The sequence below is a fragment of the Thalia democratica genome, chromosome 7 (genome assembly GCF_965202585.1).
Source record: "Thalia democratica chromosome 7, ktThaDemo2.hap1.1, whole genome shotgun sequence".
Taxonomy (NCBI): domain Eukaryota; kingdom Metazoa; phylum Chordata; class Thaliacea; order Salpida; family Salpidae; genus Thalia; species Thalia democratica.
Window position 1 is genome coordinate 65,058,383 of NC_139171.1, and position 25,591 is coordinate 65,083,973.

The window sequence follows — 25,591 nt, forward strand, 5'->3', positions numbered from 1 at the left end:
TTTTTAATCAAAGTACGTTTATTTTGTTTTAGTTTTTCAACCTTAGATTGAATTTTAAAACTATAATTAGAATCTAAACTTTTGAAAACGTTTTTTGTTGCCTATATAATTTTCAAACTAAGCTAAAAAAAAAAATTGTTAGTTTCTATGATAAAAACGGTAATTTTTTTTTAATTAACAATTAGAAATAATTTAAACTTTAATTAAATTTGGTATGTAGGTCGAAGACCGAAAGGTCTTTGTATACCAGCAATATTTAACCTGGGATAAATTCCCTAGTTTTAGATGATAAATTTTCTTAATTAAAAGCTATGTAAATTAATGTTTATATATCGCTTTTTGATATATAAGTTACTATTTAGATGCATTTTTTACTAGTTAAATAAACTCTTTAAATTTTACGAATTTTTATATTTAATAAGCTTAGAGTTTAAAAAATATGTTTTTTTTTTCCTCTAAATTAAACACTTTTTTGTAGATTAGGGGTAAATTTAGTAATTAGCGTCCAAAAAGGGGTCAAACATAAAAAAAAATTTTAAGAATCCCTGTTATATACAATGTGAAGTATACTATTTCTTTTAAAGAATTACTATTGTGTTCACTTAACAAACATTAATAATAATAATAGAATATGTTACTTCTCATCGAAAACACAAAGAAAAATTAAATGTTGATTTATTATTTTTTTTAAGTAATGAAAATTTTAAATGGTAGTTACTTTCAAAACTAATTTTTTTAGCTAAATCTAAATTAAATTCGTTCACTGATTAAATAAAGTTTATAAATATCAAAGAAAATTTTAGCAAATAAAATGTTTAAAAAATTTACTTAATCTATAATTTGAAAACTTTTCTCTTGAATTATTAAGCTAAAATGAAGTAACTATAAAAATGAAACTCCATTATAAAAAACAACAAAAAACTATTAAATTTTTTAAAAACGTAGTTGAAAAACTGTTCATTTAATAATTTTTTTTATAACGTACTTTAAAAAATAACGAATAGTTAGTAATAATAAGTCCAAAATGAATTAAAATATATAAAGTTAGAGCTTAGAGGTATCACACGGAATTCGGAATTTTCACGCCTTTATGTTCGTTTTTTCATAAAACTTAAAATAATTTAGCATCTTTCCATAACTTAAGCAACTGTTCTTGCTTACTTTTAGCTAAAATTAAAAATACTTTTTTCTTGTTTAGTTTTTTAGAGTTAGTAACAAAAATTTATCTATATAACAAAAATGTTTCTTCAATGTAACAATTGTAATGTAAAAAATTTTTTTAAACATATATTAGTTTATACCCATTGTTTTAAATTTCTTCCAATACCTTTTAGTGTTAAATAACACAGTATAGAGTTTATTATTACTATACTTAAAGTGTTAATTTGAAATAAACATTTCAAATGCACTTAATTATTTTTTACTATTTAGCAACACATGCTTAGTTTATACTAGAAATGATTTGTTTACAACTAAACTAATAAATATGATACTTTAAGTTAAAACTAGTCTCTAGTAACCTTTTAAAAAATATAAATGTATCTTCCGATTTTCAAAGTTTAATATTAACAGTATACCTCACACTGTAAAGTTCACAGTATATTTGATAGCTTTTGTTTTTGTTTAATGAAAATGTTGTTTTGTAAAAAATATAAAATTAAAGTCTTTATCAAAAATATTTAAGTTTAGGTTTTAGTTTATATAATTTTATCCTTTATGAACGTATTTTAAAACTATTTAAGTACCTCTTTATTTATCAACGTAATTGAAAAACTGTTCAGATAATAGACTTTTTTTTCCAATGTTTTATAAAAAAAATAACCGTTAGTTAGTAATAACTAGTCTAAAATAAATTAAAATATGTAACATTAGAGTTATCACTGATTTCAGCATTTTTACACCCTTATGTTCGTTTTATCATAAAAATTTATAATAGTTTATTGAACGACAAAAACACGCTCAAAATATTTAGCCCTAGGACCTGGTGCACAAAGAACCTTTCGGTTATCGAGTCGCACACCACCGATATTACAATAACATATTACAATTGTAATGTTATTTAAATTAGTTTTTAAAATATGTTTTAGTTCTATTCCCATTGTTTTAAAGTTTTTTTCAATACCTTTTAGTGTTAAATAACACAGTATAGAGTTTATAAACACTATACTCAAAGTTTTAAATTAATATATACAGTTCACATAAATTTGACTACTTATTACTATTTAGAAACACATGCTTAGTTTTTACTAAAAAAGGTTTGTTTTACAACTAAACTAATAAACATGATACTTTCAATTGAAATTAGTATCTAGTAACCTTTTGAAAAATATAAAACAAATCTTTCCATTTATAAAGTTTAATATTAATAGTATACTTCATTTCACACTGTAATGTTCACAGTGTATTTGATAGCTTTTATTTTTGTTTAATGAAAATATTGTTTTGTTTAATTCAAAAAGTATAAAACAAGTCTTTCGATTTTTAAAATTTAATATCAACAGTATACTTCATTTCACACTGTAATGTTCACAGTATATCTGATAGCTTTTATTTTTGTTTAATGAAAATATTGTTTTGTATATTTTAAAAAGTATAAAACAAATCTTTCTATTTATAAAATTTAATATTAACAGTATACTTCATTTCACACTGTAATGTTCACAGTATATCTGATAGCTTTTATTTTTGTTTAATGAAAATATTGTTTTGTATATTTTAAAAAGTATAAAACAAATCTTTCGATTTATAAAATTTAATATTAACAGTATACTTCATTTCACACTGTAATGTTCACAGTATATCTGATAGCTTTTATTTTTGTTTAATGAAAATATTGTTTTGTATATTTTAAAAAGTATAAAACAAATCTTTCTATTTATAAAATTTAATATTAACAGTATACTTCATTTCACACTGTAATGTTCACAGTATATCTGATAGCTTTTGTTTTTGTTTAATGAAAATATTGTTTTGTATAATTCCTAAATTAAAGTCTTTATCAAAAAAGTTTAATTTTAGGTTTTGATTTTTATAACTTTATCGTTTATGAACGTATTTTAAAACTATTTAAGTACTTCTTATTTTACTTAGTTTTAGCTTACTTAAATTTTCTCAGCAGTTTTGATAAAGTTATAGTTTAAATAAATACTATAACATTCTCAAATATTTAGACAATTAAAAAGGAATTGTTGTTAAATCTAAGTGTACTCTAAAGCTTACTATAAAGTTAATTTACGGATGATGTCTAAAAAAATTCTCATGATAAAAACCATGTTTATTTAATTAAATTAAAATAAGCTTTAATAGAGCAGATTAGCGTAAACCTTGATAAATTTATTACTAGATGTATTCACTTACTTAACTTGTACAATTATTTCAAAAAATATAATTACACACTTTTGTTTGTTTAAAAATTATGTTTTAAATGCTTATTAAAAAAAATTGAAACCTACTAAAAATGATTAAAATGAATTTGATCATTAAGTTGTAACCAATAAACTTTCTATATTTAAAAAATGCTACTTACTTGAGCTAATGTGTTTATCAAAGTGTTCATTTGTGCACAGTAGTGTGCACAAAAATTTTTACAAGTGTGTAGTAAAAATACTAGCAAAACAAGTTATAACATTTCTTAAACTATTTTTTATTGTAAATTTTTGTTAGTTCAACAAAAACTTTGATATATTGTTTACAAATATAAACATTCAAATTATAATAAGATTAGTTTTCTGTATATAAGTGTTTATACCAAGTTGTTAAGTTTTGAATATTTATTTTAGCTGTTAACTGTTTATATGTTACATAAGAGTTGGCTAAAACTAACAAAAACTTTTATACTTATTTAAATCTAAATTATAAAGCTAAAATTAGATATTTAAGTAAAACCTAGAAGTTTAGTCTAAAGTCAGTAAACTAAATTTGGATTACGACAAAAATTCAAACTAATTATATATTTGAAAATTGAGTTATTAGTGAATTCAAAGTACTTCAAAGTTGTTAATTTAAACTAAAGAATCTAAAGTAGTACTTTATTAGTATGTAAGTTTTTCACAAACTCAAGCTAAGTACAGCTTATAAGACTTTCATTATAACATTTTAACAAAGTAAATTGTAGCATTTCTATAAAATATAACTGAAAATTGTTTCACAAACTTAAGTAGTTAATATTAAATCTTTATACGACACATTTTCTTACTTCTGTTTTCTTTTAGCTCTGTTGTGAGCACTTCAATCAATGTTTCATAAAACAATTTGAAAGTATCATCTTTTTTCTACATTGGTGTAATTAAAAAAAAAATGAAAACTTTAAAGTTAGTCTAAATGTTAAACTAAAATTTCAAAAGTTTAAAGATACTTTCATAAAGTTCTCTATGACTAATGAGATACCATTTACATTTTTGTCGAAAAAAATAGTTATTTCTCTTTTGTTTGTTTTTTAAACAAACACACTTGAAACTAGATGAATAATTTTTTTATTATCTAATAGAAAATATAACAGCACTTTCTAGTCTAAAAGATATAGTTTCATAAACAGTTCATTGTGTAACTTACTGTTTAAACATTAAACTATATGTAAGTTTTAAAGTCTATGTAAGTAAATTTATTTTTATAAAGTTTAGCTATATTCTAAAAAATAAGTTGATTGAGTTGTTAATAACAAATGTTTACTTGTTTACTTATAGTTAAACTAGTATTTTTGTGTTATTGAAATTTAATTATTCAGAGCTCTTTCAAAATTTGTTTGCTGTAACTTTTAATCAACTAAAAACTGTTGGTTGCTAAAAAAACAGATTGATTAAATTTCTGTTTTTCAATTTTCTTTTATCGAGTTTCTTTAAGCTAATTATCAAATTTGTTCGTACAAAACTAAATATTTGACGATTTTACTAATCATGAGTCTTTTCAAAAAGCCAGACTTTCAATTCGCTTTGTAATATTTCATAAAATTTGTATTTTTGTTAGATGAGATAACAAAGTATATAAGTCGTATTTTTTAATTTGTTCATAAACATTGATGTTTATAGAGTATACTGGTTTTACAAACAAGCATATCTAAATTTTGTAATAAATGTTTTAATTTATATAATTAAGTTTAAGTTGATAAAATTATGCATGATATGTTGCAATATTTTTTATAAATTTAAAGGAAATAGACGTTATTTTATGATAAATTATTCAAACTAACTTTTTTTTAATTTAAGTTATTAATAACAAATTGTTGCAACTAATTAAACAAATAAACTGAGAGTTTATTTCAATTAACACATTAAGGTAAATAAAACTTTTAAAAAGTTAAAATTGTGCGTTAATGTTGGAATACTTATAATTACTTAACCATATAGCTGATTTTCTTAAATATTAAACAATTAAAACAGTTTTTTTTTTTAATTATATAGGAAGCGAGTTACCAATTAATGTCGCAACAATGTTTATGCTCAAGTACAAATTAAACTAGATGTATATAACACTTAAAATTGTTTTGTAATGTTATACTTTTGTAAATATTCAAGCTATTAATAATAAATTTTTACTAATGCGTATAAATGATGAAATAGAATAACAGTTAAACAATACTCAATAAGATTTTTATAGTTTATTAAAAAAATATTAATTTTTCTCATATATTGCGATAACAATTAATTACTAGTGTTGCAATACTTTTCATATCAATTCGAAACATCTTATTGTCTTTTTTATTTAAATAAATTTAAATGAATTCCAAGCACATATTACAAAACTTGAAATTTTTACAACTTCTTCTAAAAATTCAAATAATTCTGTCCACATATTACGACACGTGTTGCAATTCTAATTAATTCTAATTTATTCTGTTCATAGGCAATAATTGATAACATTATAATTCATCATTATTTTCTTTAAGCATTTTGTTGTTTTGTAGTGAAATTTATCTGTTTTGAAAACAGTTTGTCGTCTTTATGTTGAACTTTTCCGGGAAAAATTTTACGAAAATGCAGGTAAGACTCGTTTATTTTTCTAGATATTGAACTTTCTACATTAGTAAATGATAGCTGCTCTATAAATTACAGAAATAATTGTAAGTATGTAATTTATTATCATATTTGTGTGTTTTTAAATAAGTTGTTTACTAGTTTAGTGTAAGCTTTTAATAGCGAAATCTTGAAGTTAAAGAACAGAAGTTTATGAGTCAAAATATAGCGCCTCCCTTCAACTATGGATTCTATATCACCTCTATTTTTAAGCATGTTATGCCATTAAATACAAATGATATTAATCAAACAGGAACTTAAACAAATCAAGTTTTTATAAACATATAAATCGCACAATAAACTCCAATAATAATAATAATAATAATAATAATATGATAAATATTGTCAACAAAAGTGAATTAAAACTTAAAAAAATAAGTTTACTGACTAAAGACATTCTTTTGAGCTAAATGCATGAATAAATGCTTGTTCTGTGTCGGTTTTTACTATCATAGCTTAAGTTTTGTTGGTTAAGCTAATTAAAAGGAATGGCATTCTTAGTTCTAAATTGTAACAGTTTTAGGTTAAGAAAACGTTTTTAAATATAAAAGCTGTACATCAATACACTAAATGCTTAAAACTAATAAGAAAACTATTTCTACAAAAATGTTAAAACAAGTATTTTAGACTGAACGTACTTTTGTACCAATGAGATTTTCAAGTTTTATCACCATATTTGTTTTTGAAGCTTAAATATCGTATTAGTGACTGTAGAAAAGAACATTTTAATCAAGATGACTCTTTTTAGCAGGACAGTTCACATAAAAACTCAGTAGTAAAGCTATTTGTCAAACATTTTTTTAAGTTTGTATACAAAACTTCTCTTAAAGCAAGCTAATTAGTTGACTATAGACATCCTTTTAAAGCAGAAGGGCTAACACCAAAAGTAACAAAAACTAAACAAAATTACCCTGTTAAAACAAAAACACTTGAACTGACAGTCGGAGGACACGTTTTTGAAGCAGAGGGGTTACACGCTAGGTAACAAGCTGGGATCGGGAAGCTACGCCACGGTGAAGTCGGCAGTGTGGAAGAAACCCGGAAGTCAGTCACCGAAGCAGGTGGCTCTCAAGATCATCAACATGATGAACGTGGCAAAGGATTTCAAAGACAAGTTCCTTCCCAGAGAGCTGCAGGTATCAGTTTTCATTTAGTTAATAAGTTTAAAGTCATCTTAGTTTTAATGTTGGGGGTGTTTTGGAGGTTAGCTGTTTTGAGGAAGTATTTAGAAGCAAAATTAAGTTTTTTAACACAAAAGTAGAAACAAGTTCTTGCTTAGGGAACTAAATTGTGTTTTATATATATTTAGATAACGTTTTTAGTCGTTTAAAAATTAGTAACAGAGGTGTTTAAGAGAAAACTTGTTTTAACAACGTTTTAGGAAAAAAAAGACAACTTTTTTTTATAAAAAACAAAGCAATAGTTTCAAATTGGAATCTGTGCATCATTTTTAATATCTAAATAACCTGTAGCTTCAAATAGCTTTGTAATGTTGTTTAATATTCACAGGTTGTAAAAGTTTTAGACCACGAAAATGTGATAAAAACATTAGAAATATTCAACGGAGACAAGAAAACGTATTTATCATTAGAGTATGCATCGCATGGGGACTTGTTGCAATTTGTTAGAACCAGAGGGGCTTTACCTGAATCAGTTTGTGCCCCGATTTTCAAGGAAATTGCTGAAGGTATAACACTAACTTTATAAAATATAAGTAAATACAAAATTAATCAAGTTTTTGAAACAATAATATATATTTTTTGTTCTAATTAAACACAGAAATAAAAAGGAAATGAAACTGTTGTAATGCAAAATTTTCATAAATTTCTTTTACAGTTTTAAATGCATCTAAACAGAAAGAATACAGATCAAATATTATGTTGACTTATAGTTAAAAACTATTGATTAATATAGTTGTAGTTTGTATTATGTTAGTGTAATGATATATACACCTTGAAACAAAATTTTTTATCACCAACCGTTTAATAATTATATTTTAAGTATAATAGTTATTAATTATTTTTATTATACATTCCAGTGAACTTGTTAAGCTAGGAGCTTTTAATAACAAACGATAAAATTTAAATTTTTAAATAATTATTTAAAATATACAAATTTTACAGGTCTTAATTACCTACACTCTAAACAAGTAGTCCACAGAGACCTTAAATGTGAAAACATTTTATTAAATGGCAACAACACGGTGAAAATAGCGGATTTCGGATTTGCAAGAAAAATGACTTCCAAAGATTTGAGTAAAACTTATTGCGGCAGTATGGCTTACGCAGCTCCTGAAATATTAGAGGTAGTTCAAAAATACACAAACAAACATGTGTGTAGTTTTAGTTTACAAAAATATATTTTACTAAAAGTTTCTATGATGTATCAACAGTTTAATTTGAGTAACAACCAACAATAAAAACCTAAACATGAATTAAAAGTTATCTTTAAATCTATTTTTTATTTTCATAGAACATTATTACTATCTCTACTAACTTTTGTATATGATTTTCATAATTGAATTTTTTTAAATACTTAGTATAACCATTTGCTAGTTTTTTATTTGTTCATGTATTTCATGCATTAACCTTATTAGGTCAAATTAAATTATTACGTCACATAACGGTTATTACGTCAAGCTATTTAGCTTAAACAGCTAGTTTTTCATTAATACATGAGCTTCACATACTAACACCATTATTACTATTTCTACTAAAACTTGTATCTGGTTTGTTGAACCTAAAAGATAAATGCTAAATGAATATTTCCAAAGGACCTGGTATAAATTAAGACCTTTCAAATTAAATTTTTTTAATATTTAGTTTAAACTTTAGCTAGTTTTTTAACTGTTTACGAACTTCACATACTAACACCATTACGTCAAACTGAATTATTACGTCACACTACTTTTAATACGTCACAGGGTAGGCCTTACCAGGGAACAAGAGCTGATATATGGAGCGTTGGAGTGATCCTCTACATAATGTTGAACGCGTTGATGCCTTTTAGGGATGAAAGTTACTCAAGATTGTGCTCCGATCAGAAGAAACCCCTCAGGTTATTAAAGAAGACTTATTTTTAAATAGTTCTTGGCATTTTAGACTTTTTTGTCGAGTGTTTTTAACTTAATGTAATTAAATAGTATTCTGTGAAACAAAACTATCAAAAATAAATTTGGTTTGTTTTAGTTTTAACACATGTTTCGAAAAAGTTATACTTGAGGTCAAAATTCAGACAAGTTTTAATAAATTTACAACAATTTTTTTACCGTTTGTAGATACTAAGTTTATTTTATATCGATATAATTTTAAATTGTTAATTGTAAGAAATTAAAATTTTTATTGAAAAAAAAGTTTCTTTACAAAATTTAAATAAACAAAGTATATTATACCACAACTTTAAAACAAATTTTAGATACCCGCAAACGTCAAAAGTTTCAATACAGGGGAAATTGTTGTTGGACGAACTGCTCAAGTGGGACTGCATGCTGCGACCTAGAGCCAACGAAATACTGGAAGACAACTGGATACAAAGTTGTAAACAAATAAAGAAATAAATAAGTATTTTTGAACAAAACTAAGAGTTATTAGCAAATCCGTGTTTATTATAGTATTTGTGTTAAATTAACCCAGAACTATTTTTTAGTATTTTAAACTTTTATTTTTACAGTTTATGCTACAAACAGTGGAATCTAAGCACTTAAACCTAAAGTATGATTGGATAAAGAGATTTAAACAAACTAACAAAAGGACATTAATACCTTTGATATTATAAAAGATGTTCAAAATAAAGATATGTTTTCCACTTTTGACGTTTATTTTGTTAACTAACATTTCAAGCATATCTAACTAGATTAGTTAGTACTTAAAAATAGTAAAGTTTTTATTTCAAGTGACTAAGATTTGAGGTATAGGAACTTTTTTCATAATTTAAAAAAAAACTTTACTAAATCATCGTTTTTTTTTGAGAAAAATTTTAAGTGAAACCTTGCTAAACATTAAGACAGATAGTTTAATTTTATACAGTATAGCTTTCACTTTTAACACTTATTAAATTTGTTCATGTGTAAATCCTTTAAATTAGCGGAAAAAAGCTTAATGTCGACAAGCGTATTTGAAAAACAAAAAAAAATGTTTTAATGCTAAATTTTCTTGGCTAACTTTGCAAGACCTTATTATTGTACTCTTGTTTGAGTTTTTTTCACAGTTGTTATGTAAAAACAAATTTTGAAAGATTAAATAACCAAGCCAAGTTAACTTTTAAGAATTTCGCAAAAAACTAGTTTTTATTTCTAGTCTATCTATTCCTTTTTTTTAAATACTATCAAACTTTAGACATTTTGTACATATTATATTAGAGTCAGTGGCCCACAGGATTTGTACTAAAAAGAAAGCTAAGAAAATAAACATTAGATATGGCAAGATTTAAAACTTTAAAATGAATTATATATACTACGTAACTTATTTTCAACATAATGACATTTTATACTGAAATTTCTAACTTTTTATATTACAAAATGAATTTAACACTACAAAAAAATCAAATTGAGTATGGAAAGAAAGTAGTTGTTAGTAATTTTAAGTATCTTTATTCACAAGTAGTTTTACACTTTTCTGTTTTATTCTATTTGTTAAAAATTTTTTTCGTTTATAACTTTGTTCCTTGTTTGAAAACCTTAATATTAAGATCAAATTGACCTTATCTAGTTGATCTATTAATAACTAACATGAGCTTTTACTATCTACGTTTGACGTTTAACTTTTAAAAAAACGCTTATAACACAAAATTTGCTAGTACTTTTCTATCTATCAATCATTCAGTGATAAAAAACTGCAATAAATTAAACCATTTTTAATTTAGATGTTAAAACTAGACTATTAGGATAATAGTAGTTACTTGTAGAGAATTTTAAGGATTTTTAATTACAATTCAAGTAAATTTATTTGGCAATTCATTTACGTCTTGACTATACTTTTTAACTTAGATCAGAGTTATAAAATTATCAAATTGTTCGTTAAATCTAATAATTAAAGCTCTTTTAATTTTTGTGTTTTTAAAAATTTTTTATTGCAAAAAACATGCTAATATGCTTATATATACCAACTTTTAGTAAAATAAAACTTCGCTTTAATATATATTTAACTTAAATGTTATGATTAGGCTTACAGTAAAAGTTATAAAAATATCAGTTATGCTTGATATGTTAAATAATCTAAATTATTTTCATTTTCGTTTTAAAGTTTTAAAAGTATGTTTATGACATAAAATATGCTAATGTACTTCGATATACCAATTATATACTATATACAAAACTTGAATAAATTTGAATATCACAAATTTAGTCGCTATGGGTAGAATTTTCTGGGTTTACTTCATGTTTGGTAGAGCTTGGACTTAAAATTGAAAATAGAATATACTGAATTAATGCTAACAGAATTAATGTTAACAGAAATACAGGTTTGTTTAAAACTTAACTTTTTTTAAAGCTAGAAATCTAGGCTAATAAAAAAATTTACATATTTTTAGGTAACTTAAAAGTTCATTAAAACTCTTGAAATGGTTATTTAAGCGTAATTTTCTTTCTATACACTTCTTTTTTTTTACTTTCGTTAAGCTTAGCCTTAATTAAAAACAACCCAAAGTACCAACAGTTGAAATATAGCATTAGTATTTTCTTAAAATCTGATACACTTTCTTAAAAGTTTAATGTTTATTGGCTTTTAATTGACTTATAGTTTTACTTAAAAAGAACTAATGCAGTTTATAGCTACGAAACTTATAAATTAGATCAGTTTACCAAAATAGTCATACTGTTCAATAATTATTTACAGAAATGTGTCCATTTATACAACCTTTTTCCAAGGTTGAATTTTCATCTAAAAATTTGTATTAGGAGTACGTCATAGAAACAGTAAAATCCAGATTTTTTTTCAATTTTTCTTTCTCAAAGCTAGTCAGTGTAAACTGTTATTGTTTTAAATGTTTATTTTAAATGTGGATCTCTCACAAACCAAAAGTTTCTGAAATGCAGGTATTAATCTTATGAATTTTATTTACCTTGTTGAAAACGAGTTGTACATAAACTAACTGTTTATAAATAATAAACTGTAGATAAACTGTTAAACAAACAATCATATTCAAATCGATATGCAAATTGATCTAAATTGATTTAATGCTAAATTATTTGTGTCCAATTTTTTTAACTTTTTTTAAGTTTATAGCAACTTTATGTTGAAATAGTCTGTGTAACCAAATCTCTGTGCAAAGTTCCGTTGATTCTGGCACAAACAACAAATCTACTCCTGTTTTTTCAAGGTTTTAATAATTTTACGCTAAAATAAAAAAATTAAATATTAAAAATTTGTTCCTTGCTTGTAACTGCCCAAACTTTTCTCTTTTGTCCAAAAATGCCAAATAAACTGGAACTCACAAGAGCCAAGGTGAAAAGCTCGCAGAGCAGCAACGACTTCAACTGCCCGGTTAAAATATTCAATTTTGAACTGAACCAGGCGGAAGACTCGTTCCTGAAGAAGCGGGGGTACACGATCGGGAGCAAGCTGGGAAGTGGGAGCTACGCCACGGTGAAGAGCGCAATGTGGAGGAAGCCGGGAACGCAGAGCCTGAAGCAGGTCGCTCTCAAGATCATCAACATGATCAACGTTCCCAAGGACTTCAAAGACAAGTTCCTTCCCAGGGAGCTGGAGGTAGTTTTATTTGTTTTATTGTAACATTACTAACTTGCCCAAGAATTTCAAAGAAAAATTTTTTTCTAGGGAGCTGGGTTTTTTTTTTGTATTTTTTATTTGAAACATTATCAATTTTTTGAAAGAGTTTAGGGGCAAATTCCTTCCGAAGAAGCTTGTTTTGTTTAAACTATTATTAAAAAAGTGTAATTTACAACAAAAGTATTTAGGTTGTGAAAATACTAGACCACGAAAATGTGATAAAAACATTGGAAATATTCAACGGAGACAAGAAAACGTATTTATCATTAGAATATGCATCGCATGGGGACTTGTTGCAATTTGTTAGAACCAGAGGGGCTTTACCTGAATTTGTTTGCGCCCCGATGTTCAAAGAAATTGTTCAAGGTTAGAATTAAAGCGAAAAAAAATAAACAAAAATTTAAAAAAATACTAATTTAAACATATAACAAAGAAGTAGACAAGTAAACAAAACTAAAAAAGTTACTAAAGCACTTAGTTTATATCTTATTTTTTGGTTTTATTTTTTACTTTAAAGGTCTCAACTACCTGCACTCAAGGCAAGTGGTCCACAGAGACCTGAAATGCGAAAATATTTTGTTGAATCAGAACAACACGGCGAAGATTGCAGATTTCGGGTTTGCAAGGAGAATGTCTTCTAAAGATTTGAGCAAAACTTATTGTGGCAGTATGGCTTATGCGGCTCCTGAAATATTAGAAGTTTGTGTTAACTTGCTTTTAATTGTTAAATTTTTATAATAAAATGCAATTTTTAAAATTCTTTTTTAAGTTGTCCATAAGAAATGTGTCTGTTGCTGACCTGTTTTGTTCAGTCTCGCTTTATTACGGTACTCTTGATAAAAGTTTAACCTTATAAACTGTAAGTACTCTATTTAAAATTGTTGTTTGAAAATTTGTAGTTAGTAATGTGGTTATTTTCTAGAAATAAAAAGTCTCGAAAGTTTTTTTGTCAAAAAAACTATTTTTGAGAGTTTTACGAACTGCAAAACAACAACCGTATTTGCATCTGACCACGGTTTTAACTCACATTATGACGTCACAATTGTTTGTGTCGTAACAGGGTACGCCTAACACTATAATTACACTATGACGTCATAATTTTTCATCACAGGGAACTCCCTACCAGGGAACGAGATCGGATGTTTGGAGCATCGGGGTGATTCTGTTCATAATGCTGAACGCGCTGATGCCTTTCAGGGACGAGAGCTATGGAAGATTGTGCTCCGATCAGAAGAAGCCACTGAAGTAAATAAATTATATGATTCTAATTACATTTAAATTACATTAAAATTAAGGAAGACTGTGCTCCGATCAGAAGAAGCCACTAAAGTAAATAAATTATATTTTTCTAATTACATTTAATTTACATAAAAAGTGTGGAAGACTGTGCTCCGATCAGAAGAAACCATTAAAGTAAATAAATTAAGTGGTTTTAATTACGTTTAAATTACATAAAAATTATGGAAGACTGTGCTCCGATCAAAAGAAACCATTAAAGTAAATAAACTATGTGGTTTTAATTACGTTTAAATTACATAAAAATTACGGAAGACTGTGCTCCGATCAGAAGAAACCATTAAAGTAAATAAATTATGTGGTTTTAATTACGTTTAAATTACATAAAAATTATGGAAGACTGTGCTCCGATCAAAAGAAACCATTTAAGTAAATAAACTATGTGGTTTTAATTACGTTTAAATTACATAAAAATTACGGAAGACTGTGCTCCGATCAGAAGAAACCACTGAAGTAAATAAATTAAGTGGTTTTAATTACATTTAAATTACATAGAAATTATGGAAGACTGTGCTCCGATCAGATGAAACCACTAAAGTAAATAAATAATGTGGTCCTAATTACATTTAAATTAAATAAAAATTACGGAAGACTGTGCTCCGATCAGAAGAAACCATTAAAGTAAATAAATTAAGTGGTTTTAATTACGTTTAAATTACATAAAAATTATGGAAGACTGTGCTCCGATCAAAAGAAACCATTAAAGTAAATAAACTATGTGGTTTTAATTACGTTTAAATTACATAAAAATTACGGAAGACTGTGCTCCGATCAGAAGAAACCACTGAAGTAAATAAATTAAGTGGTTTTAATTACATTTAAATTACATAGAAATTATGGAAGACTGTGCTCCGATCAGATGAAACCACTAAAGTAAATAAATAATGTGGTCCTAATTACATTTAAATTAAATAAAAATTACGGAAGACTGTGCTCCGATCAGAAGAAACCATTAAAGTAAATAAATTAAATGGTTTTAATTACGTTTAAATTACATAAAAATTATGGAAGACTGTGCTCCGATCAGAAGAAACCATTAAAGTAAATAAATTAAGTGGTTTTAATTACGGTTTAAATTACATAAAAATTATGGAAGACTGTGCTCCGATCAAAAGAAACCATTAAAGTAAATAAACTATGTGGTTTTAATTACGTTTAAATTACATAAAAATTACGGAAGACTGTGCTCCGATCAGAAGAAACCATTAAAGTAAATAAATTAAATGGTTTTAATTACGTTTAAATTACATAAAAATTATGGAAGACTGTGCTCCGATCAAAAGAAACCATTAAAGTAAATAAATTATGTGGTTTTAATTACGTTTAAATTACATAAAAATTATGGAAGACTGTGCTCCGATCAAAAGAAACCATTAAAGTAAATAAATGTTGTACCTCAACTACAAAATATTTGTTCGTTTCCTTAAAATCAAAAACCTCCGTTAAAGATTATAATGATCAGCTATGAAAAATTTTGCATTCAGTCAGTTAAAGAGTTTTAAATTAAACTGGTTTAAGTTTTTTTCAAGCTGATTTTTTTGGCACATTTCAACAGCTTGCTTATGTAAGCTTAATTGTACAAACACCAAAGTTTTAACAAACTCATTTACAACAACAAAATTTCCAACTAGTGTTTTGTAGTCTAGTTAATAATCTTGTAGTAAATGATTTAGTTTAAATAATCACCTTATACTCTATATGTATTTGTAATAGATTAAACGAGTAATTCCTAATATATATATATATATATATATGTAATAGATTAAACGAGTAATTTCTAATATTTATATATATATGTAATAGATTAAACGAGTAATTCCTAATATTTATATATATATGTAATAGATTAAACGAGTAATTCCTAATATTTATATATATATGTAATAGATTAAACGAGTAATTCCTAATATTTATATATATATGTAATAGATTAAACGAGTAATTCCTAATATTTATATATATATGTAATAGATTAAACGAGTAATTCCTAATATTTATATATATATGTAATAGATTAAACGAGTAACTCCTAATATTTATATATATATGTAATAGATTAAACGAGTAATTCCTAATATTTATATATATATGTAATAGATTAAACGAGTAACTCCTAATATTTATATATATATGTAATAGATTAAACGAGTAATTCCTAATATTTATATATATATGTAATAGATTAAACGAGTAATTCCTAATATTTATATATATATGTAATAGATTAAACGAGTAATTCCTAATATTTATATATATATGTAATAGATTAAACGAGTAATTCCTAATATTTATATATATATGTAATAGATTAAACGAGTAACTCCTAATATTTATATATATATGTAATAGATTAAACGAGTAATTCCTAATATTTATATATATATGTAATAGATTAAACGAGTAACTCCTAATATTTATATATATATGTAATAGATTAAACGAGTAATTCCTAATATTTATATATATATGTAATAGATTAAACGAGTAATTCCTAATATTTATATATATATGTAATAGATTAAACGAGTAATTCCTAATATTTATATATATATGTAATAGATTAAACGAGTAATTCCTAATATTTATATATATATGTAATAGATTAAACGAGTAACTCCTAATATTTATATATATATGTAATAGATTAAACGAGTAATTCCTAATATTTATATATATATGTAATAGATTAAACGAGTAATTCCTAATATATATATATATATATATATATATACTTATCAACAGATACCCGAGCACAGTGAGCGTGTCGGTCCACGCGAAGATGTTGGTAGAACACATTTTGCAGTGGGACTGCATGAGACGGCCAAAGCCGATCGAAATACTCGACAATGATTGGGTTAAAAACACAAAGAAAGAAGAAATGAAATAAAATTTATTTGAAACGATTTGTTGCTGTTTACTGCAATAAAATTTATTCGTACAAAAGTTTAAGTTCATATAATTTATAGTCGGTAATTTTTCATCTTTGATGAAGTCATGCACTATCTAAAGACAAATATTATTTTATAGGTAAAATCATCAAAACAACTAAACTTTTTTTAGTTTTAATATTTTAAAACTTTTTTTTTCTGTCATTGGTTTCCACGTCAATTCCGAAATTTTTGAGCAAAACAAAAAAACTAACCGCTGGTAGCCGCCATTGAGCGCTTGTCAAACTCGCGGGAACCTTCTGCGTTTCGTCACAATGTGTACGCAGCTGTACTGTGACGTCACAACGTTCAAAGGCGCCGCGCACCTGGCTGTGACGTCATAAGAGCCGTGAAAAAGTCGGGTGACGAAAAATATCGGCGAAAAACACGTTTTTGAGAAAATTTGGCTGAAAATAAACACGTTCCTTCGCCGATTTTCACAAGGCAATTTTGAAGAATGTTTCTGAAAAAATTATTATTTTCTTATAAAATTGACTTTGAATGTTTTAACTTTGTGTTTCCCTACTTTGGTTCCTTATTTTCAATTATAAATCAAAAATGTTACTAAAAACTTCTACATGTGCTGTTTTTCACATAGTAGTTTTTTAACAGATGCTATAAAATAATAAGTAAATAAATAAATAGATAAATATAAAATAACAAATAACATTAATTACAATTGTATAAGCATTAATATTTTAGCTTCTGGTTTTCAAACTTACATCTGCAAGAGCTCTTTTTTTTTTGGAGTTGAAAGATTTTTTGGAGATCTTGAAGCTAACATTCTTATTATAATGATCATGATTATTATCAGAATTTTCAAGCGTATAAGTAAATATAAAGGTTTCAAGTTTGTGAAAATATTGTTATTAAAACCATTCTTAATTTTGCTCGATTTATTAAAAGTTACAACCTTCTAAAGCCCATAATCTCTGAAACACAACTTTGTTATACAAAAAATACTGCAATAACTATAAAGATAAACCAATTAGGTATTTTTCATATCAAAATTAGCAGTGTCAAACTTTTTTAGGCTACAGCTTTTAAGTTTTTAATGTTTCGATCATTTTTGAACAGATAAGAATTTTAATATATCTATATGGAAAAACTGCCTCTGTACTAATACTGTCACTGCTTATTAATAGTCTATAAAAATTTTAACCTGACACTGATAAAGAATATGTTACACCAGTTTTGAACTATTTGTACTTTTACAAAAAAAAAAACTAGTTTATGTAATTAAAAAAGTTTAAAGTAATTTATAAGAAAGTGTATATTACATTTGAAAATAACTTTCTTCAATATTAAGTCAACTTTTTCTGTTTACATAAAACCAGCTGGGAGTTAAAAGGGAAATTTTAATTGTTTTGATTGTTGACATAAGCAAAGAAATAAAAAGTTGTTTATTTGTTTAATTAGGATCGGTCAGTGTGTTTACATTTGATTTTATTTAAAATCAAACACATCATTCAGTACCTAGCTTTTTGAAATATACTTAGGAATCTTGTTTTTTGGGATTAAAAAGATATAAGCAACAACTGTAACTAAAATCTTCCATAAACAAGTATAAATAATAACTAAGAAGTACATAAAGTACTTTGTAACGTATTAGCAAATGTAGCCTTAAAAATATAAATATAGGCAAGAAAACTAAATTATGTTTGTAGAAGTTAACATAAATTTTAAGTAAAAACAATTTTATAAAAGTGTTATTGTTGAAGTTTATACAAGTTTATGAATCATACATAAACACTATAAAATGTTATTTAAAGTCGAGTATTTTACTTAAAAACATTATTTTCGGTCAGCCTTTAAAGTTTATTTTAGCTGAATTAGCTTTACAACCATTGAAAGCTATAGTAAAATATCTAAAAAAACAAAAACAACTTGCAAAATAATTTTTATTCATTCATCAAAAAACTTAGGAGTAAAGTTTTTAAACATAAAACTACACGTAATGCGTTTTTAAAAAACAGTGTTTGACAAAAATAATTTACTTCTTCATCATAACTACGGTATGAATATATAAATACTTTGAAGTTTGTTTTTGTAATTATAAATTCAAATTGTATAAGCTAACTTAAAAATCATTACTCCATAGTTAAAAAAAAAGTTAATATTATTTATAAAATACTGAGTTTGAACACTTAAGAAACCATCAAAAAAAAGTAAAACAAAAACTCTTTTTTTAGGAATTTAAGAGTTTTCTAGCTAAAGCTGTTTTAAAAAGTACATTCTATTTTTAATTGGTGATTTTGATGACAACAAGTTTAAAGTATGGTATATTATTAAAGTTTAATTTAATGCTCTATAACTATACAATTATAGTTTGTACCTTAACAAAATATTTAATAGTTACTAAGTGTTATTCTACTTTTTAAATTATTGTTTTTGTGAAAAAATAAATTTACTTAACTCTGAACCACATCGTAACTAATTTCAACAAAACAGTTTTACAAAACACCGTAGTTTACGTAAATTAATTATTTTTTTAAAGTCTGTCAACCCATGAAATGAAGCTGTCTTCAAAAAATTGCGTCATTATACACTTGCAAGTTTTCTACAACTTTTGCTATATTGCAGTGAGCTACTCTTGTTTACTGACAATTAGTAATGTTTGCTCAGTTGGAAAAATTATGATTTATTTGATGTGTTGGAATAATATTAGCTTTGTTCGTGTTTTAATTTAAGAGTAACGTCAAAATATTAATAAACGATTATTAAAAATCCTAGATACACAATAAAAGATTAAATTAGTTATAAAACTACATAAGTTTTAAAAACATTAAAACGTACTAAATTTAGTAAAATGAAATGTATATTTATATTTAAAAACATAATAGAAGTCAATAAAGTACATGCGTTCAAAAATAGTTGTTTTTATTTTTAAACACTTAAATATCAATCAAAAAACTATTTTATTTTTAACCAGAAAATTTTTGCGCATAATATTTTCCACATAATGCAAACAGCAAATTTGGAGTGTTTTTGTGCAAATTTCAGTTTTCTTATCTTTTGTCAATCTTGAGCTCATTTGTCAAATTAACACCAGAAACTGCATTCATGCTACACACAACTGTGTTGTATCAATTTGACAACTAACTGATATAGTCAATGGCAACTGGTGAATTTGTTATATTAGGAAAGACCACACAAGTCAACAATTTGAAAATAAACTTGTTTTTTATAAAGCATACTTTTAAGCAGATGCTTAAAGTTTTATTTATTCCAGAAGGTAAACAAAACGTTTATTTTAAGGTAGTCTAAATAAATTGTCACGAAAATAAGTTTAATAAATCTACAATTTGTTTTATACAAAAAAGACCACACACATGATATTTACGTGTTAAATAAATCTGTATGAATGGAAAACATATTTATCCAGATGTTTTAGATCTGTTTAAAGTTCACTTATTCAACACTGTTAAAGCAATATTTGAAAAGAAAGCAATGTACAACCTAATATTATATAAACTTTTAAAAAAAAGTCAGATACAAAATAGTACCTGCAATCAGACTTGTTAAAATGCTAACAATTACTATGGTAATTCAGCAATGAAGCGTATAAACTTTGGTTTGTTTTAAGTTAGTAATTTCACGCTCGAGTAAACAAAGCAGAGCTTTTTAACATGTCTGCCTGCAATATACTTTGTACTTCCATACTTTACTATATATTTAAACCTCATTAAAATTTGAAATAACTTAGTAATTTTTAACAAATAAAAAAAACCTTGATGATTTCTTTTTATATATTTAAATGAACTCAATTATAGTAAATAAAACAAAATACTTTATAAAAACAATTTAAGAAGTTAAAGGTTGTATTTAATTTTAGAGATGAAATCAAAACAGTTTCTTTAAAATGCAATGTGAATAACGTACAAAAAACTTTTAAAACAAGTGTTTTTAGGTATTTAAAAAAATGTTTTTGTTTAAAAACCATATAAAATAAAAAGTTTATAGCTAAACTTGTACAATTCATAAATTCGTTTATATAAACGCTTTTATTATAAAATAATTTATTTTTAGTTTGAACTTTTAAAGTATTTTACTTTAAATATTTTACTATAGTCGTTGTGTTTTAGTTTAAAAATAATAAAAATAACAAATTTGGTTTAAATTAAATTATAAATTAAACAGCTTCAAATAAAAACATGAAAAAACTACAGAAGTTGTAAGAAGTATTTTTGATAGAGAGATTTTATAATGAACTTCACTTTTTGTAATTTACTAAAATTGCATCGTTAATAATTTTTTTTTTTTGACCTATAAATTAAGCGAATTTCTAATTTCTAAAATATTTCTGTAATTTTTGTAATTTGAATTTGTTACTACATGGTTACTTATTTTATTGAAAGTTCTAAATTGTTTCTAGTAAGTATCGTACGGAAGCCGAGAAACGTGCTGATAGTTGTGATAATTTTTAAGATGAATAAACAGAAGAAACAGGTGTTACATTCTCGTGTTTGTACAGGTTCGCTTGCCACCTGTTTATATAAATAGACATGTGTTTGACTACATGGGGCGAAATTTTCATTTGAAACTGTTTATGTGAAATGTTTTCGTGGGCCTTTGTTTGAATTTACAGGGCGAATTTGTGAAATTGAGCTGTACTTTTGCGATAAGAATTAAGCAGTTTTCTCAAAAAAAAAGTTAATAAATTTTGGTGTGCAAAAATCATATTTAAACAATATAGACACATAATCATTAAACAATACTTAATCTCCTTTGTAGACTTCAGTAGACTAAAAGTAAATTATAAATTTTAGTTTAAATCAGATTTCGGAAAATAATAAAACTGTGACATACGAGTGTAATTATTTTCAAGCTTTTTAAAGTTTTTAACTTAAGCTTCAGTTTAACTAAGTTTAAATAATTTTTCAATTGTGATTTGTGTAAGTTAGAAATTCGCTTAATTTATAGGTCAAAAAAAAAATTATTAACCATGCAATTTTAGTAAATTACAAAAAGTGAAGTTCATTATAAAATCTCTCTATCAAAAATAATTCTTACAACTTCTGTAGCTTTTTCATGTTTTTATTTGAAGCTGTTTAATTTATAATTTATACACAAAGTCTTTATTAAAGTAATTTAGAACTTTCAGAACTTAAAATTTTTTAATAATTTAATTTATATATAAAACTTTTATTATTGTAATTTAAACTCTTTTTTGACACCACTAAAGTATTTATGAGTATTTTTGCCTTTGAATATGTTTTAATTCAAAAATAAATGCGCTAAACTTTTCCTTTTCTATAAAACTTACTATATAATTTTTCTAATTCTATAAGTGTTATAATTATGTTAGTTCGCTTAAAAAGATACGGTTAAAATGTTAGACCAGTTTGAACATATAAAAAAAAAATTTTTTAACACCTGTAATTGCAAATTTTTCAAATCACAGTCCACACGTTTTTGCCGCCCAAACAATAAATATTTTGAGCAACTATAACACGATTTTTCACAGCATTTAAAACTTTTTTTTTCGAAACAGCTGGTATTTATTGTGAGGACAAAGTTAAATCGCTTGTTTATTCAATAAACTACACATAGATTAGCATGCACGATTATGTATTATTACAAACCACATCCTTGGTAGAACACCAAAATCGTGATGAATCTTCAAACAATGAGTTTGCTTCGATTAGAAAACGTTTTTTAATCACCCCTTTGTCATTTTGAATAATCCCTTGAACAGCTGTTGGTTTGTGTACACAAATATTTAAATTTTCTTTTAAAAAACCGCTAATTTGCGAGAACTTTTAATAGTTTATTTTTTATTGTGCTCTGATTAGAGTACTTTTGAAGGTTCTTAAAAGTTAAAATGTCAACAAAAACAGTGTGTCGAAACACAACAAAAAGTGATTTTGGTGTGCTTAAAATCTGGTGTTTTTTCTGTTCTAAAGGTTCAACACCTGCTGAACTATAGCGAAAAATATACAAAACTGTTTCAAACAAAAAATCGTGCCGAAGTAAAAAGTCTGAGTCGCTTTGAAGTAAAATTTAAAATTTTCTGCAACAATTTCGATTCTTCTGCAACGTTAACAAGCGGCGCTGCAATTAAAAACTGATTTTCAAAATACCCCAGCTTCCTATCTAGAATGTCGAACAACCCGCGACATTATTACGTCACAATGGCCACGCATTGTCGAGAGAAACGTCTCAAAACACCTGGTTCGAAATCGAGCTATTAATTTGTCAATTGTTAATTGTCGACTTACACCTGCGCGCGTTGTTTGTTTGTCCTTATCACACAACCAGCTGCTGGACCTGCAGCCTGGAAAGAATTTTTTATTGAATTTTTTTAGTTTGTTGTTGCTTGTCAATTTTGTCAGCACACAAGTTCACGTCTTTTAAAGTTTTCGATTAAAATTTTCTGTCTTTTAAAGTTCAGCTCTTGTGCTGATGGTTTTACGATGTAATGTTAGATAACAATGGCCAACTATGCAACAAAATGAATTTTTGGTTCAAATGTTTCATGTTTGTCGCAGTTTGATTTTAATTTTTCGCGTTTTTGACAACACTAACAAGACTCAATAAGTAACTTATTATTATATTTCTACAAGCAAGTTGTTCATTTTTTTTAACACCTGGGCTCATGTTTGGCTCACAACTGTTTGATTGTCCTTTTTGATTTATAACCAAAAGTTTAAACTGTCAAGGAAAATATAATCAGTTCTTTGTTCTTTTATTTAGCACAGACTGCCTTTTCAGTTTTTTCTGCTTTTTTGTGTTTTTCTGGTCTGGTATTTTGACGTTTCCATAACAACGGTAACAAAGTTATTCATCAAGTCGGCACCTGTTCTGCTTTTGTGAAATTTTGTTCATGGTGAAAAATAAATTGCCAAGCTGTGCTAAAGTAAATAACTGATTTCTGATTTTAATATATCAACTGATTGGTATTTCGAAAAGTTAGTTTAAAAAAATTCAATGCAAAACTGGTACGTTTTAAACTAGTTTAAAAACTTTTTATAATAATGTTTACTTTTTCTATTAATATTAGATGGTGTAAATAAAATTTTAAACATTTTAAACCTTTTTTTTGTTTTTAAATATGTTGCATAAACTAATATTTTGTCTCAAGCGTAACAATTCTTTTTTCAATCTTTATTTAGCTTTTGTTTTCTTATTTTTGGTAAATTTACAATTATAAATTCTAACAGAGAAAAATTTTTTGTTGTCGGTTATGGTTACTTTGAAAACTGCTACTTTAACAAAAATGAGCTTATATATTTATAAAAAGCACTTCTGAAGTGAGTTTAAAATTATAAAATAATAAGAGTTATGAGGTTTTGGAAAAAAAATTATTTATGGTATTTATAAGTATATATAAGTGCATATGGATGTTAATTTTTATTAACTATTACTTTGTTAAGATATAGTTTATTGTAATAAAGTCTAAAATGTTACGGAAATTGCAAAAATACATATGAAATTACCAATGATATAAAGCATTAGCTGTACACGATTCAAATTTCACTATTAATAAATCACAAATTGGTCAGAACTTGAAACTTTACAAAAGACTGTTTTGAAACAAACGAGTTTTTAACGAATGAATTGTCTTACAAATGAGATTTTCACAGTTGATTTCGAATGTAAGTGATCGTAATTCGATTTTCGACGTTAAATCTCTTTCTCACGTTTGAAATGAAGATTTATGTTCAGTTTGATTATTTATCACTTATCGAGTGTCATTTTACATTACTGGGTGTTAAAATTTTTATTTGAATTTTTTGTAGTTTCAGTTTTTTTTTTTAATAATAGAATTCAAACGGTAGCAACTATAAAAAGTTATTAAAAACTTTTGTTTTTAGTTTTATGAATTTAGTACAAAAAGTTTAATTATAGTCGTGTTATGCTATCAAAAACGTAGAAAGTTTACTTTATTGTGTACCTTAGTTTATTGATAAAACTTTTAAAAGCGCCAAAAGGATTTTTGAACTTTAGTTTAACAGTTTACACTAATTCTTATTAAGCCTAATTATTTTTTAATAAGTTTAAAATACAAAGCTTAAAAAATTACTAAGGCAATCTTTAAAATGTAAATACTTAAAGATACTTTGAAAAGATACATTACAATAATTGTTATAAAAGTTTATTGAAAAAAAAAAAAACTTCTACAACAAAGTTTTACTTTGTCAAATTTAACTAGTTATTCAAACAATAAATTTATACTTTACTATCAAAATATAACAGTAACGAAACTTCAAAAAATATTTTAACTTTCTAAGTAAAAATTTTATCAAATAAAACGAAACTTTCTGCGATTAAAGTTTTATTAGTTTTAAGTTCCTCCATAACACAAATCAAAAAAAATTGAAAATTTTAGATACATAAATAAGCATTACTTTAGTTCATTTTTATATTTTAATGAATTTTTGCTTATTAAAAAAACTAACCTAACTGAAATTATTGCCATTAAAACTGTAATTATAAGCCTAATAACTGACTATGGAGCAATTTATTTTCTAAAAGTGGTGCAACAATACAACTTGTTATTTTAAAGAGTATTAAGTTAATATATTATTTAACAGTTTGTAGTAACATACTTACAAACAAAAGTTTTAAACTATTTGAAATATAAGTTACAAACCAAAAGTCTCAGATAAGCCTCAAAAAGTATAAACAATAA

General features: G+C 25.2%; 2 protein-coding genes across 2 annotated transcripts; both read left to right on the forward strand.

Annotated features, from left to right (window-relative positions):
• The first annotated feature begins 5,969 nt into the window (after positions 1–5,969).
• LOC145841717 (testis-specific serine/threonine-protein kinase 3-like) lies at positions 5,970–9,564 on the forward strand. Its single transcript, XM_082949067.1, has 6 exons — positions 5,970–5,975; positions 6,950–7,144; positions 7,518–7,695; positions 8,132–8,313; positions 8,932–9,065; positions 9,423–9,564. The coding sequence occupies exons 1-6, from the start codon at positions 5,970–5,972 to the stop codon at positions 9,562–9,564; spliced, it is 837 nt and encodes a 278-aa protein (XP_082805193.1).
• Positions 9,565–12,415: 2,851 nt separating this feature from the next.
• On the forward strand, positions 12,416–16,916 carry LOC145841718 (testis-specific serine/threonine-protein kinase 3-like). Its single transcript, XM_082949068.1, has 5 exons — positions 12,416–12,712; positions 12,922–13,099; positions 13,251–13,432; positions 13,845–13,978; positions 16,772–16,916. Exons 1-5 carry the CDS (start codon positions 12,416–12,418, stop codon positions 16,914–16,916), a joined length of 936 nt encoding a protein of 311 aa, XP_082805194.1.
• Positions 16,917–25,591: the final 8,675 nt, after the last annotated feature.

Bases quoted from the DNA above. Each gene is read 5' to 3' on its own strand.
- LOC145841717 (XM_082949067.1), top strand. The intron at 7,696-8,131 runs GTATAACACTAA...CAAATTTTACAG, and splicing joins TTTCAAGGAAATTGCTGAAG to GTCTTAATTACCTACACTCT. The intron at 8,314-8,931 runs GTAGTTCAAAAA...AATACGTCACAG, and splicing joins CAGCTCCTGAAATATTAGAG to GGTAGGCCTTACCAGGGAAC.
- LOC145841718 (XM_082949068.1), top strand. From the start codon at position 12,416: ATGCCAAATAAACTGGAACTCACAAGAGCCAAGGTGAAAAGCTCGCAG. The intron at 13,100-13,250 runs GTTAGAATTAAA...TTTACTTTAAAG, and splicing joins GTTCAAAGAAATTGTTCAAG to GTCTCAACTACCTGCACTCA. The intron at 13,979-16,771 runs GTAAATAAATTA...ACTTATCAACAG, and splicing joins GATCAGAAGAAGCCACTGAA to ATACCCGAGCACAGTGAGCG.